The sequence below is a fragment of the Mixophyes fleayi genome, unplaced genomic scaffold (assembly GCF_038048845.1).
Source record: "Mixophyes fleayi isolate aMixFle1 unplaced genomic scaffold, aMixFle1.hap1 Scaffold_1577, whole genome shotgun sequence".
In the NCBI taxonomy this organism is placed as follows: Eukaryota; Metazoa; Chordata; class Amphibia; order Anura; family Limnodynastidae; genus Mixophyes; species Mixophyes fleayi.
The window spans coordinates 58,313-78,105 of NW_027445981.1; the positions used below are offsets into that span (position 1 = coordinate 58,313).

A 19,793-nucleotide genomic window follows, 5' to 3' on the forward strand; every position below is an offset into this window, starting at 1 on the left:
AATTGGGGTACAGGAAAGTGAAGAGATAATGGGGGAGATGATATATTGGGGTGCATGATATATTGGGGTACAGGAAAGTGAGGAGATTATGGGGGAGATGATATATTGGGGTACAGGAAAGTGAGGAGATAATGGGGAGATGATATATTGGGGTACAGGAAAGTGAGGAGATAATGGGGGAGATGATATATTGGGGTACAGGAAAGTGAGGAGATAATGGGGAGATGATATATTGGGGTACAGGAAAGTGAGGAGATAATGGGGTAGATGATATATTGGGGTACAGGATAGTGAGGAGATAATGGGGTAGATGATATATTGGGGTACAGGATAGTGAGGAGATAATGGGGGAGATGATATATTGGGGTACAGGAAAGTGAGGAGATAATGGGGGAGATGATATATTGGGGTACAGGATAGTGAGGAGATAATGGGGTAGATGATATATTGGGGTACAGGATAGTGAGGAGATAATGGGGGAGATGATATATTGGGGTACAGGATAGTGAGGAGATAATGGGGGAGATGATATATTGGGGTACAGGAAAGTGAGGAGATAATGGGGAGATGATATATTGGGGTACAGGATAGTGAGGAGATAATGGGGGAGATGATATATTGGGGTACAGGAAAGTGAGGAGATAATGGGGGAGATGATATATTGGGGTACAGGATAGTGAGGAGATAATGGGGAGATGATATATTGGGGTACAGGATAGTGAGGAGATAATGGGGAGATGATATATTGGGGTACAGGATAGTGAGGAGATAATGGGGAGATGATATATTGGGGTACAGGAAAGTGAGGAGATAATGGGGGAGATGATATATTGGGGTACAGGAAAGTGAGGAGATAATGGGGAGATGATATATTGGGGTACAGGATAGTGAGGAGATAATGGGGGAGATGATATATTGGGGTACAGGAAAGTGAGGAGATAATGGGGTAGATGATATATTGGGGTACAGGATAGTGAGGAGATAATGGGGAGATGATATATTGGGGTACAGGATAGTGAGGAGATAATGGGGTAGATGATATATAGGGGTACAGGATAGTGAGGAGATAATGGGGTAGATGATATATTGGGGTACAGGATAGTGAGGAGATAATGGGGGAGATGATATATTGGGGTACAGGAAAGTGAGGAGATAATGGGGGAGATGATATATTGGGGTACAGGATAGTGAGGAGATAATGGGGGAGATGATATATTGGGGTACAGGAGACAGAGAATAAAGGGGACACAGGAGATATTGGGGACAGGAGAATAAGGAGCGCACAGAGGAGATATTAGGCTGAGGTACTGGGGTACATGGGGACACAGGTGAGATATTGGGGTGCGGACGTCCCCTCTTCCTATATAACTGCCAGTCATAGACATCATGTTTGTTTAGGTTCTGTCTAAATAAAGTTATTTAAGAAGTTTTTCTGCTCACGACCCTGTATGTCCCGCCTCTCGTCCTGATTGGCCAGTGAGAGTCGTGCTCCGAGCGCTGATTGGCTGAGACTCCACCCTTTCTCGGTGAGAGCTAATTCCTGTTCCCTGTTCCGGCCCCGCCCTCGTGCGCTCAGACTGCTCGTCGCCTCTGATTGGATGGCTGAGGGCAGGACTAGCCAATCGTTCTCGGTGTTCTATGTGTTCTTCTTGTCGCGGCTGCGTTGTGCACTGTGATTGGTTGGATGTCAGAGCCCGCCCTTTTCCTTCCCGTTCCAAGTCTGTCTCTCATTGGTCGGTTTGGTCCCTGTCAGTCCGGGCCGGTGTGCCCCTCCGCCGCCGGCCCGTTCATTCCAGCAGCGCCCAGACATGGAGCCACCTGCCGGACCGTGCTCCTCTCCCCCGGGGCACCGGCCCGTACCCCCTCCCCGCCGGGGCTCCACAGACCGCCGGCCCCTCAGTCCTGTCCGGAGAGATGGGAAGCCTGGAACACCTGAGAGAGCCACAGTCACCCAGAGGGTGGTCATAGTGCTGCAGAGCCGTGAGAGCGCCCCAACACCGAGCCTGGGGGCGGCAGCACCTGAGGATACCCCAATACCGAGCCTGGGGGCAGCAGGAAGTACCCCAACACCGAGCCTGGGGGCGTCACTGGCAGAGAGCGTCCCAAGACCGAGCCTGGGGGCGTCACTGGCAGAGAGCGTCCCAAGACCGAGCCTGGGGGCGTCACTGCCAGAGGATACCCCAACACCGAGCCTGGGGGCAGCAGGAAGTACCCCAACACCGAGCCTGGGGGCGTCACTGGCAGAGGATACCCCAATACCGAGCCTGGGGGCAGCAGGAAGTACCCCAACACCGAGCCTGGGGGCGTCACTGGCAGAGGATACCCCAATACCGAGCCTGGGGGCAGCAGGAAGTACCCCAACACCGAGCCTGGGGGCGTCACTGGCAGAGAGCGTCCCAAGACCGAGCCTGGGGGCGTCACTGCCAGAGGATACCCCAACACCGAGCCTGGGGGCAGCAGGAAGTACCCCAACACCGAGCCTGGGGGCAGCAGGAAGTACCCCAACACCGAGCCTGGGGGCGTCACTGCCAGAGGATACCCCAACACCGAACCTGGGGGCGGCAGAGTGCACCCCAATACCGAGCCTGAGGGTGGCAGAGAGCACCCCAAGACCGAGCCTGGGGGCGTCACTGCCAGAGGATACCCCAACACCGAGCCTGGGGGCGTCAGAGAGCACCCCAAGACCGAGCCTGGGGGCATCACTGGCAGAGGATACCCCAATACCGAGCCTGGTGTCGTCGCTGCCCGAGGATACCCGAATATCGAGCCTTGAGGCGGCAGAAAGCGCCCCAATATGGAGCATGGGGGTGACCCTGCCTGAGTACACCCCATTGCAAAGTCTGGGGCAGGCAGAGAGTGCCACGGGACCAAGCTTGGGAGTGTCACTGTCTGGGGACAAGTCAGTACCGAGCCTGGGGATGTCACCGCTGGTACAGAGCCATGGGACCTCGCCACCGATAAAGAACCAAGTTTTATCACCTGCCAAGAACCCAGCATATACTGTGACCCAGGACTGTACGTCATCATCCCTGGAATCACAGATGCATCTTCACAGTATTTTACCACAAAAAGCCATGATACATATTCATAGGATGTCACCCCAGAAGTCTGTAATGCAAAACCACGGAGCATCACCCCAGAAACCTGTAATGCAGAACCACGGATCAGCACCCCCAGAACCTGTGATGCAGTCACTGGCAGAAACGGCAACACAGAGGCAGGGGGCAACTCTCTCCACACACATCCATCTGATATCACAACAGGAAAGTGAGATACAGAGTTCAGCAACTGCAGTACCACACCAGAACAACACAGCCCAAAATGCTCTGCTATCTGTATACATGACTGGTATAATTCTTCCTGATAGTGTCATGCAGAATGCAGCAAATCTCCCACCAGAAGGCCCCACGCAGAGTGCTATAGCTTTCCCATCGGAAGACCAAACACAGATCGGTGCAATTCTCCCACTGGAAAGCATCACTCAAAGCGCTACAGCTCTCCCACCCGCAGGCACCATGAAGACAGCAACTGTTCTTCCACATGAAGGCGCCACTCAAAGCGCCACTGATCTCCGACCAGAAGACGTTATAGACAATGTTTCATCTCTCCCACCGGAGGGTGTTCTGCAGAGAGTTACAGCTCTTTCACCAGAAGAAGTTCTGCAGAGAGTTACAAGTCCCCCAAAACGTGTCCTCACCCAGCAGAATGTTGTAGTGAAGCAGGACGGGGATAATGTCACACAGAGTGAACTGAATTCTGTATCTCAGACAATTGAACAGCCTTCCACACAGTCAGCTCAGGGGGGCTCGTCACTATCTCCAATTCGTGTCCATGACTCGTTTAGTCCTCACAGGAACATGTACTCCAAACCCCCACTCCCTATTCCACCTAGATCCAACCTGTACCCTGGCCATCCACCTCCCCTTCGTGAGCAGGAGACCTCTCTCGGCCATGAAACGGCCTCTTTGTCCAGCTACAGGTCCAAGGCCCCAGCTCCAGACACACTCAGCTACTTGGACTCTGTCAGTCTGATGTCTGGCACCCTGGAGTCTCTCACCATGCTGGATGATGCCAGCTCTCTTGGGTCTGACTCTGAGATTAACGGTATACCGTACAGGAAGACCGACAAGTATGGATTTCTGGGAGGAAATCAATTCAGTGGCAACGGGTCAGTGAGAGCAAAATGGCACCTTGTGCTGCTTTTTGTTTTCTATATCAGAGAGTAACGATGACACTGCAGGACTGTGTATGACACGGGGAGTGCCGTCGCCGCCGGGGGACTGTGTATGACATGGGGGGGGGGTGCCTCCGCCGCCGGGGGACTGTGTATGACACGGGGAGTGCCGTCGCTGCCGGGGGACTGTGTATGACATGGGGGGGGTGCCTCCGCCGCCGGGGGACTGTGTATGACACGGGGAGTGCCGTCGCCGCCGGGGGACTGTGTATGACACGGGGAGTGCCGTCGCCGCCGGGGGACTGTGTATGACACGGGGAGTGCCGTCGCCGCCGGGGGACTGTGTATGACATGGGGGGGGTGCCTCCGCCGCCGGGGGACTGTGTATGACACGGGGAGTGCCGTCGCCGCCGGGGGACTGTGTATGACACGGGGAGTGCCGTCGCCGTCGGGGGACTGTGTATGACACGGGGGAAGTGACTACGCCGGGGGACTGTGTATGACACGGGGGGGGGGAGTGATGGCGATGCCAGGGGACTGTATGACACAGGGGGAGTGACGACAATTCCAGGGTCTGTGTATGACACGGGAGTGACGACGATGCCAGGGGACTGTGTATGACAAGGGGAGTGACGACGACGCCGGAGGACTGTGTATGACGAGGGGAGTGAAGACGACGCCGGAGGACTGTGTATGACGAGGGGAGTGACGACGACGCCGGAGGACTGTGTATGACGAGGGGAGTGACGTCGACGCCGGAGGACTGTGTATGACACGAGGGGAGTGACGACGATGCCAGGGTCTGTGTATGACACGGGGGGAGTGACGACGACGCCAGGGGACTGTGTATGACACGGGGGGAGTGACGACGACGCCAGGGGACTGTGTATGACACGGGGGAGTGACGACGACGCCAGGGGACTGTGTATGACACGGGGGAGTGACGACGATGCCAGGGTCTGTGTATGACACGGGAGTGACGACGACGCCAGGGGACTGTGTATGATACGGGGAGTGACGACGACGCCAGGGGACTGTGTATGATATGGGGGGAGTGACGACGACGCCGGAGAACTGTGTATGACACGGGGGAGTGACGACGACGCCAGGGGACTGTGTATGACACGGGGGGAGTGACGACGACGCCGGAGGACTGTGTATGACACGGGGAGTGACGACGACGCCAGGGGACTGTGTATGACACGGGGGGAGTGACGACGACGCCGGAGGACTGTGTATGACACGGGGGAGTGACGACGACGCCGGAGGACTGTGTATGACACGGGGGAGTGACGACGACGCCAGGAGACTGTGTATGACACGGGGGAGTGACGACGACGCCAGGAGACTGTGTATGACACGGGGGAGTGACGACGACGCCAGGAGACTGTGTATGACACGGGGGAGTGACGACGACGCCAGGAGACTGTGTATGACACGGGGGAGTGACGACGACGCCAGGAGACTGTGTATGACACGGGGGAGTGGCGACGACGCCAGGAGACTGTGTATGACACGGGGGAGTGACGACGACGCCAGGAGACTGTGTATGACACGGGGGAGTGACGACGACGCCAGGAGACTGTGTATGACACGGGGGAGTGACGACGACGCCGGAGGACTGTTTATGACACGGGGGAGTAACGGCGACGCCAGGAGACTGTGTATGACACGGGGGGAGTGACAATGACGTCGGGGAACTGTATCTGGGGTTTGTATTGGCTGATATTGCTCATGCTATTGGATTATCATTCTTTCTCCTTGTCTTCTGCAGGGAGGGTATGGTCTCTTTGGAAATTGCCCGACAAAGAGAGCTGAAGTGGTTGGACATGTTCAACCATTGGGATAAGTGGATAACTCGGCGCTTTCAGAAGGTGAGATCAGTAGTTATAGCTGATAGGGGATGGTGGTAAAAAAAAGGCTCATTCACTCGTGAACAATATTTCTATAATAGATAGGAACTTGGGGGTCTTTTTTTGCAGGATTCACTACTGAAGTATAATAAACTCATTCAGGGAGAATGCTCTTCGGGAATAGATAAGAAAAGTCTTGGGTGCATGGGATCAGAAGGTTTCCAGGGTAGAAAGCAGATGGAATAATTGGTGTAGTAATATGAATGTTACCTTATGGTAACCCCATCCTGACTGTGCCTCTCTGTGGTACCACTGCTGACTATGTCACCCCTGTCCTGCTGCTTTATCTCACCCCCACACTGTGTCCTCACACCCTGCAGGTAAAGCTGCGATGCCGGAAGGGAATCCCATCCTCTCTGAGAGCTAAAGCCTGGCAGTGTCTCTCCAGCAGCGATGAACTTCTGAAAAACAACCCAGGAAAATTTGAGGTGAGAAAAGTGACTTTGTTGGATGTTGAGGCTACGATGTGACTATATGAGTAGAAGGAGGTTACATGGTCACTTGGTGGCATGTTCGTCCTAGGAGTGTCTGGTGAGTGGGACAGCCATTTATAAAGTATTTTCCCAGGAAGGAAGGCATGGAGTGCCCCCTCTGGGTTTCCAGTATCCTGGACACAACATGTATAACCAAGACCTGGTTATAGACAGGAGGCATTAAAATCATGGCAATGCTTGTAAAACTGACTGACAGAAGAAAGATCTCAGACAGGTGGCAGATTTAAAGGGACTTGGTAGGCTATTTCAAAAAAGGGAGCTGAGTAGAAGCAGCTATAGTCTTTATGGAATTTAGCAACCATCAGTTGGCTTCTGGAGGTAGGTCTTAGGTGATTAGTGCTGTTAGCTGTGTGGTAAGGAGTCTGGTCAGGTATTTGTGTTATTGGTCCAGAAAACCTTTGAAGGAAACAGGCTCCGTACACTCTACATCCTGACTCCAGGGACAGCCAGCCGAGATCTGATATTTTGTTACAATGGTGGGTTTTGTAGTTACACAGCAGAACAAGATGGCAGATTTATTTAGAAAATGTATCATGCTTGTTAAGGTAAATTTAGGGATCTGTAGCATAAAGTACAGTCTATCTGGCTGGATCCACCTTCCCCACATAAAAATGGGAAGAAATAACCTATTGTGGAAATGTATTTGTTATTGTATATTATTGTAAATGTAAAAAGTATATTAAGGTACTGACATTTATGGTGCCCACCACATACTTGTATAATGCTGTGACACCGGATATTGCATGTTAATGAAGCCTCTGATCTGAGCACAGCTAAGAGGGAGAAAGAATCACCTTGACGACTGCATTCATAGTAACATAGTAACAAAGTTGATGAGGTTGAAAAAAGACACCAGTCCATCAAGTTCAACCTATTTTGGATCTCCTGCGATCCTGCACTTATATTTGAAATTAATCCAGAGTAGGCAACCGCCCATCTGTTTCAATGTTGAAAATCCCCCCAGACTCAATATTGCAATCCAATTTTTACCCTATATCCACTACTATCCTTTATTTTAAATTAACGGTCGTATCCCTGGATACACCTTTCCGCTAAAAATTTGTCTAACCCTTTCTTAAACATATCTATTGAATCTGCCATCACAACCTTCCCTGGCAATGAATTCCATATCTTGACTGCCCTTACTGTAAAGAACCCCTTCCTTTGCTGGTTGTGAAATTTCCTCTCCTCTAACCTTAGGGGATGACCACGTGTCCTGTGTATGGTCCTTGGGGTAAAAAGTTCCCATGAAAGCTCTCGTATTGACCCCTAATGTATTTGTACATAGTAATCATATCTCCCCTTAGACGCCTCTTTTCTAAAGTAAACATGCCTAAACTGGCTAACCTTTCCTCATAACTTAATGACTCCATACCCTTTATCAATTTTGTCGCCCTTCTCTGAACCCTTTCTAGTTCCAAATTATCTTTTTTATAGAGTGGTGCCCAGAACTGTACTGCATATTCAAGATGAGGTCTTGCCAACGATTTATACAGTGGCAAAATTACTGTCTTCCCTTGCATCTATGCCCCTTTTTATGCATGCCAATACTTTGTTTGCCCTTGCAGCTGCTGCTTGACATTGAGCACTATTGCTAAGTCTACTGTCTACGAGCACTCCCAAATCCTTTTCCATTATAGATTCTCCCAAATTAATTCCATTTAATTTATAGATTGCGTTCTTGTTTTTGATCCCTGAATGCATAACCTTACATTTATCTATGTTAAACCTCATATTCCATTTAGCCGCCCAATCCTCCAGTTTATTTAAGTCCCTCTGTAGAGAAGCTACATCTTGCTCTGATTTTATTACCTTACAGAGTTTAGTGTCATCTGCAAAAATAGAAACTTTACTCTCTAAACCATCACCAAGGTCATTAATAAATATATTAAAAAGGAGTGGTCCCAGCACGGAACCTTGAGGTACTCCACTTAAGACTTTTGACCAATTAGAAAATGTTCCATTTATCACAACTCTGTTCCCTATTCTCTAACCAGTTTTCGATCCAAGTACAAATTTTGATTTCTAGACCCAGTTCCCTTATTTTGTAAACCAACCTCTTGTGTGGCACTGTATCAAAGGCCTTTGCCAAATCTAAGTAGACCACATCTACTGTCCTGCCCTGGTCTAAGTTCCCACTAACTTCCTCGTAGAAACTAATTAGATTAGTTTGACATGACCTATCCCTCACAAATCCATGTTGATTCCCACTAATAATTTTATTGCTTACCAAGTAATCCTGAATACTCTCCCTTAAAATACCTTCCAGTAGTTTCCCCACTATTGATGTCAGGCTTACAGGTCTATAATTCTCTGGTTGTGATCTCGTCCCCTTTTTTAAACAACGGCACCACATCTGCTATTCGCCAATCCCTTGGTACTGAGCCTGATGAGATTGAATCTCTGAAAATTAAGAATAGCGGTCTAGCTATTTCCGAGTTTAACTCAATAAGGACCCTTGGGTGTATGCCATCTGGACCTGGAGCTTTATTTATCTTAATATTCTTCAGTCGCCTTTGGACTTCTTCCTCTGACAACCAAGTATTAATTAATTGCATGGTTTCATTTCCATTTTTATGTATTACTCCTGCCATTTGTTCCTCTCTGGTAAATACTGAAGAAAAGAAAGTGTTTAATATCTCTGCTTTTTCCTTAGTATCATTTATCAATTCACCCATCTCACTTCTTAGGGGTCCTATATTATCTTTTTTAATCCTTTTGCCATTTATATACTTAAAAAACTTTTTGGGGTTTGTCTTACTTTCTTTTGCAACGTGCCTTTCATTTTGTAATTTAGCCAATCTAATTTCCTTTTTGCATGTTTTATTACATTCCTTGTACCTATGGAAGGACTCCTCTGACCCTTCAGACTTAAACAATTTAAATGCACGCTTCTTCCTTTGCATTTCTTCCCTTACCTTTTTATTTAGCCACATTGGTTTAGACTTAATTCTTTTACATTTATTTCCCATAGGAATGAACTTATACGTGTATGTTTCCAACAACATTTTAAAGACAGCCCACATTTCTTCCGTATTTTTTCCTTCAAAGGCTTTGTCCCCGTCTATGCTCTTTATAGACTCCTTTAGCATATTAAAATTTGCCTTTTTAAAGTTTAGTCCTAGTTGATCCCTTATACTGTTGTTTCTGGAAACTAATTTCAAATGAGACCATATTATGATCACTGTTTCCCAAGTGCTCCTTTACTTGAATATTTGATATTACGTCTACATTGTTTGTTATTACTAGGTCCAGTATAGTCCGGTTCCTAGTTGGTTCCTCTACTAATTGGGACATGTAATGGTCTTTAGCGTGCTCAGAAACCTATTTCCCCTAGCTGTACCGCAGGTCTCAGTACTCCAATCAATGTCCGGATAATTAAAATCCCCCCATAATTAAAATTTGACCTAGTTGTGCAGCCTTTGAATTTGCTGTAGAAGTTGGGCTTCCTCAATCGTACTAATATCTGGCGGTTTATAGCATATCCCTATCAGAAACTTCTCTGAACTTTTTCCTCCGCTGAATATTTCCACCCACAATGCCTCTATATTATCACCAATATTCTCGTATATAACTTCCTGAATACTTGGTTTTAATTCTGGCTTAATATAAAGACATACTCCTCCTCCCCTTTTATTTACCCTATCCCTCCTGAAGAGAGAATAGCCTTCCAAGTTGACTGCCCAGTCATGTGTATCATCCACCAGGTCTCAGTAATACCTATAATATCATACTGCCCATTCATTGCTACTAGTTCTAACTCCCCCATTTTACCTGTCAGGCTTCTTGCATTTGCAGCATACACTTAAGTCTATTGCCTCCCTTAGGTATTTATTTTCCTTCCATTGATTGTGACCTGTATGTGTGTTAGAGCTAGTAGTGGGACTTACGATGAACCATGCAAATTACTGTACTCCATTGTTCCGGATATTCATAATATGTAATATCTGTGATGTAGGCTCCTCATTACTACACATGAGTAGAAAGTCCTTGTCCATTGGCCCAGTGAGATCTGGTCCTGATTGGATGGCTCCGTGCTGCCCCCCAGATCTGATTTCTCTAAGTGTTATTTGTGACTAAAGTGTATTGCATCTGATCTACTGAAATTAGACCTATTCCTACTGGTAATATGCAGAAATATCCATTCCTTATTCCGTTTTCTGCATTTATAGCAATATACACAAGATGCACTGCGCCACCATTAATAATGAATTTAAACTATGAGTCATTTCTGTGTGGGGGAGGTGGATCCGGCCACAGACCTTCATAGTAGAAGTGAAACCACCCCTGTGTACTATTACCTGAGCACAAGTATAGTGTGACGTGAATGTGATCACAGAGCTGTAATAGGGATAGTGGTCTGAAGCCGGATAGAAACGGAATAAGGAAGTTTGTTGTTGTGTAAAAGCTGCTGGTTTGGGAATGAACAGCTTTAGGTAATATAAGCAAAAAAAGATTGGCCTATATGTAATAACACTTCTGTTGTCGTCTTTGTGGATCGTGAAGACTCTACGTGGTTTTTATACCGTGGTAATTTGATCAGATGACTTGTTCAGGTTTAGTAAGGGGGCGATAGAATAAGCAATGAGGTGTAGGAATTTTGAATAACTGGTCGGCCCATTTGGCTGATCAGTGTGGGTGATATCGTCGTTACATACTAGCATAAATTATTATTCACATTAATGACCTTAAAGGATTTTTCCAATTGGATGTATTCATGTGCCTGTAGTTGTGAAGATCTTCAGTAGATCCCAGGGAAGCTGATCTCCACGCCCTCCTTAAACATTCATTCAAATGGAGAATCAACGTACGGTATCAGTCTGATTCTATACTGGGGACAGTCTGTTATTGGAGAGGTGTCCAGGGTTACACCGTACGGTATCAGTCTGATTCTCTACCGGGTACAGTCTGTTATTGGAGAGGTGTCCAGGGTTACACCGTACAGTATCAGTCTGATTCTATACCAGGGTCAGTGTGTTATTGGAGAGGTGTCCAGGGTTACACCGTACGGTATCAGTCTGATTCTATACCAGGGTCAGTGTGTTATTGGAGAGGTGTCCAGGGTTACACCGTACGGTATCAGTCTGATTCTATACCAGGGTCAGTGTGTTATTGGAGAGGTGTCCAGGGTTACACCGTACGGTATCAGTCTGATTCTATACCAGGGTCAGTGTGTTATTGGAGAGGTGTCCAGGGTTACACCGTACGGTATCAGCTGGATAACACACTGTGCTCAGTATAGAATGAGAGGTGTCCAGGGTTACACTGTACGGTATCAGTCTGATTCTATACTGGGGACAGTGTGTTATTGGAGAGGTGTCCAGGGTTACACCGTACGGTATCAGTTGGATAACACACTGTGCTCAGTATAGAATGAGAGGTGTCCAGGGTTACACTGTACGGTATCAGTCTGATTCTATACCAGGGTCAGTGTGTTATTGGAGAGGTGTCCAGGGTTACACCGTACGGTATCAGTTGGATAACACACTGTGCTCAGTATAGAATGAGAGGTGTCCATGATTGCAACGTACGGTATCAGTCTGATTCTATACCGGGGACAGTGTGTTATTGGAGAGGTGTCCAGGGTTACACCGTACAGTATCAGTCTGATTCTATACCAGGGTCAGTGTGTTATTGGAGAGGTGTCCAGGGTTACACCGTACAGTATCAGTCTGATTCTATACCAGGGTCAGTGTGTTATTGGAGAGGTGTCCAGGGTTACACCGTACAGTATCAGTCTGATTCTATACCAGGGTCAGTGTGTTATTGGAGAGGTGTCCAGGGTTACACTGTACGGTATCAGTCTGATTCTATACCAGGGTCAGTGTGTTATTGGAGAGGTGTCCAGGGTTACACTGTACGGTATCAGTCTGATTCTATACCAGGGTCAGTCTGTTATCAGAGAGGTGTCCAGGGTTACACTGTACGGTATCAGTCTGATTCTATACCGGGGACAGGGTGTTATTGGAGAGGTGTCCAGGGTTACACCGTACGGTATCAGTCTGATTCTATACTGGGGACAGTGTATTATTGGAGAGGTGTCCAGGGTTACACTGTACGGTATCAGTCTGATTCTATACCAGGGACAGGGTGTTATTGGAGAGGTGTCCAGGGTTACACCGTACGGTATCAGTCTGATTCTATACTGGGGACAGGGTGTTATTGGAGAGGTGTCCAGGGTTACACCGTACGGTATCAGTCTGATTCTATACTGGGGACAGTGTGTTATTGGAGAGGTGTCCAGGGTTACACCGTACAGTATCAGTCTGATTCTATACCGGGGACAGGGTGTTATTGGAGAGGTGTCCAGGGTTACACTGTACGGTATCAGTCTGATTCTATACTGGGGACAGTGTGTTATTGGAGAGGTGTCCAGGGTTACACTGTACGGTATCAGTCTGATTCTATACCAGGGACAGTGTGTTATTGGAGAGGTGTCCAGGGTTACACCGTACGGTATCAGTCTGATTCTATACCAGGGACAGTGTGTTATTGGAGAGGTGTCCAGGGATACACCGTACAGTATCAGTCTGATTCTATACCAGGGTCAGTGTGTTATTGGAGAGGTGTCCAGGGTTACACTGTACGGTATCAGTCTGATTCTATACCGGGACAGTGTGTTATCAGAGAGGTTCCAGGGTTACACCGTACGGTATCAGTCTGATTCTATACTGGGGACAGTGTGTTATTGGAGAGGTGTCCAGGGTTACACTGTACGGTATCAGTCTGATTCTATACTGGAGACAGTGGGTTTTTCAGATAATCAGAGTAGGGTGGGACAGTCTAGGTTTGGGTGATCAGGGGGATTGAGATTGGCCACTGTTGGTTGGCACATTAGTTAGTTTCTGATCAGTGATCTCTCGATTTTGAAGCATGGAGCCATCAGGATAGAAGTGGGTCATTTTGAATGAGCCACCGGTGATCACGGTGTGCTCCTCACATCCACGTGTAGACCAAGATCCACCACAAGACTAGGGGTAATAAGGGGTACATGGAGGGAGTATGAGGTTTCATTCCTGTTCCCAAAATGATAGCCTCACCTCGGCTAGACTTTGTCACTCGTCTCCCAAATTGTCCCAACAGTCCCAACCTTAAAGCTACGGAGATGTCTTCCTGTAGCCATGGTTGTCGCTTTGTATGACAGGATGCGTGTACACCAGACTTTGTCCATCATTTACTAGTGTACTGGAGGGGTTCCTTCATTTTGGAAGTAGAAGTCTCTAAATTGGGGTGTCTACCTGTCTGACCCTTAATGCATCTCTATGGAGCACTTGTCATTTCTACTCTTAATGTTTTGCAATTGGCAATCGCACCTGAAACATCCAATGACAAACCAGTAAAGTTAGTGGGGGGGATTACCTGTCAGAAATCAGCAGCGACACCTAACAGGACAATCTTCAGCTACAGGATGGGGGGACTTTCCATCACACTGCTTGTGGATATGACGTGTAACATGTTGTATGTTTTCAGGAGATGGAGAGACAGCCGGGAGACCCCAAGTGGTTGGATGTGATCGAGAAAGATCTACACCGTCAGTTTCCTTTCCACGAGATGTTTGCAGCACGGGGGGGACACGGGTGAGACGCTGTTTAAATGTGAGGGACATGGGAGAATTGGGGTGCACATTGTAACTCCGCATGTGGGGGGTGTAGGATAAATGCAGCTTAGCATTTGGAGAACGTGGGAAGGGACAATTTGGGATATTCTCTGATTTTGTGGCCCATCTTCCTCTCTCTCATATTTCACATTTTCCCTATTCTGTGACTTCCGAACAGGCAGCAGGACTTATACCGTATCCTGAAGGCGTACACCGTGTACCGGCCGGAGGAAGGATACTGCCAGGCCCAGGCTCCAGTGGCTGCAGTGCTACTCATGCACATGCCGGCTGAGGTACTACAACTCTCAGCATGCTGTCTGTCTAGTATACACAACACCAAGGATTGGGAAGCAGAGGATGAGATGGCTGAGGGGCAGGTGGTGTCTCTGGGCGGAATGGATCACGGTGGGCGGCAGTCTCTGATATCTTACACATACAGTACATAGATCACGTACATATATCACACTTAGATCATCAATATCATCAACATTTATTTATATAGCGCCAGCAGATTCCGTAGCGCTTTACAATTGGGAACAAACATTAATAAAACAATACTGGGTAATACATACAGACAGAGAGGTAAGAGGGCCCTGCTCTCAGGCTTACAATCTATGGGATGTGTGTAACAGTATCTCTTATGTGAGACATCTATATATTGCTAAGACAGACTTATTCCTTCATGCTGATGGTCTCGGGACCAGATTACATCCTCTGATATGTACATCTCTGTGTAATCTAACAGCAAGCCTTCTGGTGCCTGGTCCAGATCTGTGACAAATATCTGCCGGGATATTATAGTGCTGGCTTGGTAAGTGTCCCGCCTGCGGCCGGACCGCTCCCCCTCTTTCCTGTTCTCTGTCCCACCTGCGGCCGGACCGATCCCCCTCTTTCCTGCTCTCTGTCCCTCCTGCGGTGAGACCCTTCCCCCTCTTTCCTGCTCTCTGTCCCGCCTGCGGCCGGACCGCTCCCCCTCTTTCCTGCTCTCTGTCCCTCCTGCGGTGGGACCCTTCCCCCTCTTTCCTGCTCTCTGTCCCGCAGCGGCCGGACTGCTCCCCCTCATTCCTGCTCTCTGTCCCGCCTGCGGCCGGACCGCCCCCCCCCCCCCCCCCTCTTCCTGCTCTCTGTCCAGCCTGCGGCCGGACCGCCACCCCCTCTTTCCTGCTCTCTGTCCCGCCTGCGGCCGGACCGCTCCCCTCTTTCCTGCTCTCTGTCCCTCCTGCGGCCGGACCGCTCCCCCTCTTTCCTGCTCTCTGTCCCGCTGCGGCCGGACCGCTTCCCCTCTTTCCTGCTCTCTGTCCCGCCTGCGGCCGGACCGCTCCCCCTCTTTCCTGCTCTCTGTCCCGCCTGCGGCCGGACCGCTCCCCTCTTTCCTGCTCTCTGTCCCTCCTGCGGCCGGACCGCTCCCCCTCTTTCCTGCTCTCTGTCCCTCCTGCGGCCGGACCGCTCCCCCTCTTTCCTGCTCTCTGTCCCGCCTGCGGCCGGACCGCCCCCCCCCCCCCCCCCCCCCCCCCTCTTTCCTGCTCTCTGTCCCTCCTGCGGCCGGACTGCTCCCCCTCATTCCTGCTCTCTGTCCCGCCTGCGGCCGGACCGCTCCCCTCTTTCCTGCTCTCTGTCCCTCCTGCGGCCGGACCGCTCCCCCTCTTTCCTGCTCTCTGTCCCGCCTGCGGCCGGACCGCTTCCCCTCTTTCCTGCTCTCTGTCCCCGCCTGCGGCCGGACCGCTCCCCCTCTTTCCTGCTCTCTGTCCCGCCTGCGGCCGGACCGCTCCCCCTCTTTCCTGCTCTCTGTCCCTCCTGCGGCCGGACCGCTCCCCCTCTTTCCTGCTCTCTGTCCCTCCTGCGGCCGGACCGCTCCCCCTCTTACCTGCTCTCTGTCCCTCCTGCGGCCGGACCGCTCCCCCTCTTTCCTGCTCTCTGTCCCGCCTGCGGCCGGACCGCCCCCCCCCCCCCCCTTTCCTGCTCTCTGTCCCGCCTGCGGCCGGACCGCTCCCCCTCTTTCCTGCTCTCTGTCCCGCCTGCGGCCGGACCGCTCCCCCTCTTTCCTGCTCTCTGTCCCCGCCTGCGGCCGGACCGCTCCCCTCTTTCCTGCTCTCTGTCCCTCCTGCGGCCGGACCGCTCCCCCTCTTTCCTGCTCTCTGTCCCGCCTGCGGCCGGACCGCTCCCCCTCTTTCCTGCTCTCTGTCCCGCCTGCGGCCGGACCGCACCCCCTCTTTCCTGCTCTCTGTCCCGCCTGCGGCCGGACCGCACCCCCTCTTTCCTGTTCTGTCCCGCCTGCGGCCGGACCGCCCCCCCCCCTCTTTCCTGCTCTCTGTCCCGCCTGCGGCCGGACCGCTCCCCCTCTTTCCTCCCCCTCTTTCCTGCTCTCTGTCCCGCCTGCGGCCGGACCGCTCCCCCTCTTTCCTGCTCTCTGTCCCGCCTGCGGCCGGACCGCTCCCCCTCTTTCCTGCTCTCTGTCCCGCCTGCGGCCGGACCGCCCCCCCCCTCTTTCCTGCTCTCTGTCCCGCCTGCGGCCGGACCGCTCCCCCTCTTTCCTCCATCTCTGCCCCCCTTCCCCATTTCTTCTGTCTCTCTCTCTAATCTCACCCTTCGGTTCCTCTTCCTATAGGAAGCCATTCAACTGGATGGGGAGATTTTCTTTGCCTGTTGCGGAGGGTTTGCCCATGGCTTACAGGCATCTGAAGAAGTTTAAGATTGACCCGATCCTATATATGACGGAATGGTTATGTGTATTTTCTCTCGCACGTTACCTTGGGCTTCTGTCCTGCGAGTCTGGGATATGTTCTTCTGTGAGGGTATGTATAATTGTGACCCCACATGAATGCAGGGGTTGTGATATACACAAGAAGGAGCCCGGTTACTGATCTCTCTTCTTGTTGTAGGGGTGAAGATCATCTTCGGTGGGATTGGTGTTACTGCGACATACTCTGGGTTCAGTGGACAAGCTGCGGAGCTGTCAGGGAATGTACGAGACGATGGAGAAGTTGCGGAGCCTTCCAGTACATTGTATGCAGGAGGAGGTGCTGTTACCTGAGGTGAGTAACACCAAATCCCATCTTACCCAACATTCCTTCCAAACCTCTTCTCACTCGTCTTTGTTTGTCCTGCAGGTGAGTTCTCTCCCGGTCACTGACGCTTTAATAGAGAGAGAGAGCAATACTCAACTGCGTAAGTGGCGAAGAGAACCGTGGAGAATTACAGTACCCGCCCTCACGCCGTATGCATGGAGCCCGCCAGATCTATGAAGAGAAACTGCGCTTAAATCCCGCCCTCAGCGGCAGCCGTCTCAGTCTGTCCAGCCTTCGGCGACCGTCCCCCTCCCCCCAAGCCTGCTCTCGCCATCCAGCCCGAGTCCGTGGTGGTCTCTGAGGGTCTCCATCCTGCGCTGCCTTCCCCCACCTCCAATAAGGCACCCCTGGGACCACCCAAGGAGGCAGCCAAGAAGGGGAAGGAGAAGCCAAAGGAGAAAGATAAAAAGCGAGAGAAGGAAGAGCGAGAGCGGGAGAAGAAAAGAGAGAAGGAAGAACGAGAGGAGAGAGAGCGGGAGCAGAAGAGGGAGAGAGAGCGAGAAAAGCAGAGAGAGAAGGAGGAAAAGCGAGTCCAGAAAGAGAAAGAGAAACAGAAAAGAGAGAGAAAGTTTTCCTTCAGGCGTAAAGAAGTATCTTCCCGGGCGCAGAGCCTCACCGAAGAGCGAGGCCGGGTCTGCAGCCCACGACACCTACTTCTGAAGAACACAGTGGATCCCCCTAGTGGACAGTCACTGTTATAGTCTTATGCCAGACTGGACCTGTATATAATGTGGATCAGTGTTATCTCTAGGAGGGCTCACTTGGGCTTATGTTGGGATATTCTGACATCCTCGGTTACAGTGGCTGAGCTGCTGCTAATGAAGGGGAAGAACAAGCTCTCATAGGAAACCCGAAAACTAGAACTGGAAGCCCTTCACTCCAATGCACTTTGTATCCCCTCTCCTCAGGGGAGACCCCACAGCTCACCTGTCCTAGTTCCTCCATCTGTCCCCTAACCAGCCGCTAACTACGCTTCCTACGGTCTTCCGCTTGTCGTGTAAATCATACTCATCCATTCCCTTACGAATCACACGCGTGTAGTGGGCGGTGCAGACACAGAACGTTACATGAAGTGTTTTGCACTCCACATAGGAACAAACTGTATTTGTTTACAACCCCGAAAAGATTGCACTTGGCTCATGCACCGTGTCTGTTCCCTTGCTCTGCGCATGTCCCCTCCCTTCATTTCAGGTATTCAGTTTTATTTGTATATATTTGGTCGCATCACTTTCCTGTTTTAAGTAATAATCTGTGAGTGTGTTGTAATCATAAGAGACTGTACTACTGGAAATCTCTTAATTCCAGAACACTGCAGAGCATTGGCATGTATCATGCTCTACAGGGCATGGGAAGACCAGGCTTTCATATATATGTACATACAAACGTCAGTCTATGGAGAGACATATGTGCCGTGTGCCCTGAGGCTGAACTTGTGCTGCTTTCATACATACGCTGCTCCGCTCCTCTCCCTGCGCGGGAGCTCCTGGCCCCCCGCTCTCCTCTCCCTGCGCGGGAGCTCCTGGCCCCCCGCTCTCCTCTCCCTGCGCGGGAGCTCCTCTGGCCCCCGCTCTCCCTCTCCCTGCGCGGGAGCTCTTCTGGCCCCCGCTCTCCTCTCCCTGCGCGGGAGCTCCTCTGGCCCCCGCTCTCCTCTCCCTGCGCGGGAGCTCTTCTGGCCCCCGCTCTCCTCTCCCTGCGCGGGAGCTCCTCTGGCCCCCGCTCTCCTCTCCCTGCGCGGGAGCTCCTCTGGCCCTCGCTCTCCTCTCCTGCGCGGGAGCTCCTCTGGCCCCCCGCTCTCCTCTCCCTGCGTGGGAGCTCCTCCTGGCCCCCGCTCTCCTCTCCCTGCGCGGGAGCTCCTCTGGCCCCCGCTCTCCTCCACCCTGCGCGGGAGCTCCTCTGGCCCCCGCTCTCCTCCACCCTGCGCGGGAGCTCCTCTGGCCCCCGCTCTCCTCCACCCTGCGCGGGAGCTCCTCTGGCCCCCGCTCTCCTCCACCCTGCGCGGGAGCTCCTCTGGCCCCCGCTCTCCTCCACCCTGCGCGGGAGCTCCTCTGGCCCCCGCTCTCCTCCACCCTGCGCGGGAGCTCCTCTGGCCCCCGCTCTCCTCCACCCTGCGCGGGAGCTCCTCTGGCCCCCGCTCTCCTCCACCCTGCGCGGGAGCTCCACTGGCCCCCGCTCTCCTCCACCCTGCGCGGGAGCTCCTCTGGCCCCCGCTCTCCTCCACCCTGCGCGGGAGCTCCTCTGGCCCCCGCTCTCCTCCACCCTGCGCGGGAGCTCCTCTGGCCCCCGCTCTCCTCCACCCTGCGCGGGAACTCCTGGCCCCCGCTCTCCTCCACCCTGTGCGGGAGCTCCTCTGGCCCCCGCTCTCCTCTCCTTGAGCACACCGCCTCCATTGCTCTCTGTTCTGCATGATACATTTTATTAAGGCTCTGTGTCTGTTTGGCAGCCTATCCTGCACTGAAGACTGGAACTGGATTCTATTTAATATTACAGATTTGTAAGTGAGGATTTTGGGGTAAATGATCTGTACTACTGTTGCTTCTCATCCTCTACTAC

The 19,793-nt window shown here is 51.4% G+C and overlaps 1 protein-coding gene across 1 annotated transcript; it reads left to right on the forward strand.

Annotated features, from left to right (window-relative positions):
* Nucleotides 1-1,697: 1,697 nt before the first annotated feature.
* LOC142115243 (uncharacterized) lies at nucleotides 1,698-18,999 on the forward strand. The gene is given in 14 exon segments (XM_075194110.1): nucleotides 1,698-4,168; nucleotides 5,949-6,048; nucleotides 6,408-6,515; nucleotides 14,052-14,158; nucleotides 14,357-14,471; nucleotides 14,924-14,989; nucleotides 16,784-16,818; nucleotides 16,820-16,896; nucleotides 16,899-16,970; nucleotides 17,058-17,073; nucleotides 17,075-17,210; nucleotides 17,286-17,354; nucleotides 17,356-17,477; nucleotides 17,479-18,999. Coding segments are annotated over 14 exon segments (3,849 nt in total). The 5' UTR covers nucleotides 1,698-1,808; the 3' UTR covers nucleotides 17,945-18,999.
* Nucleotides 19,000-19,793: the final 794 nt, after the last annotated feature.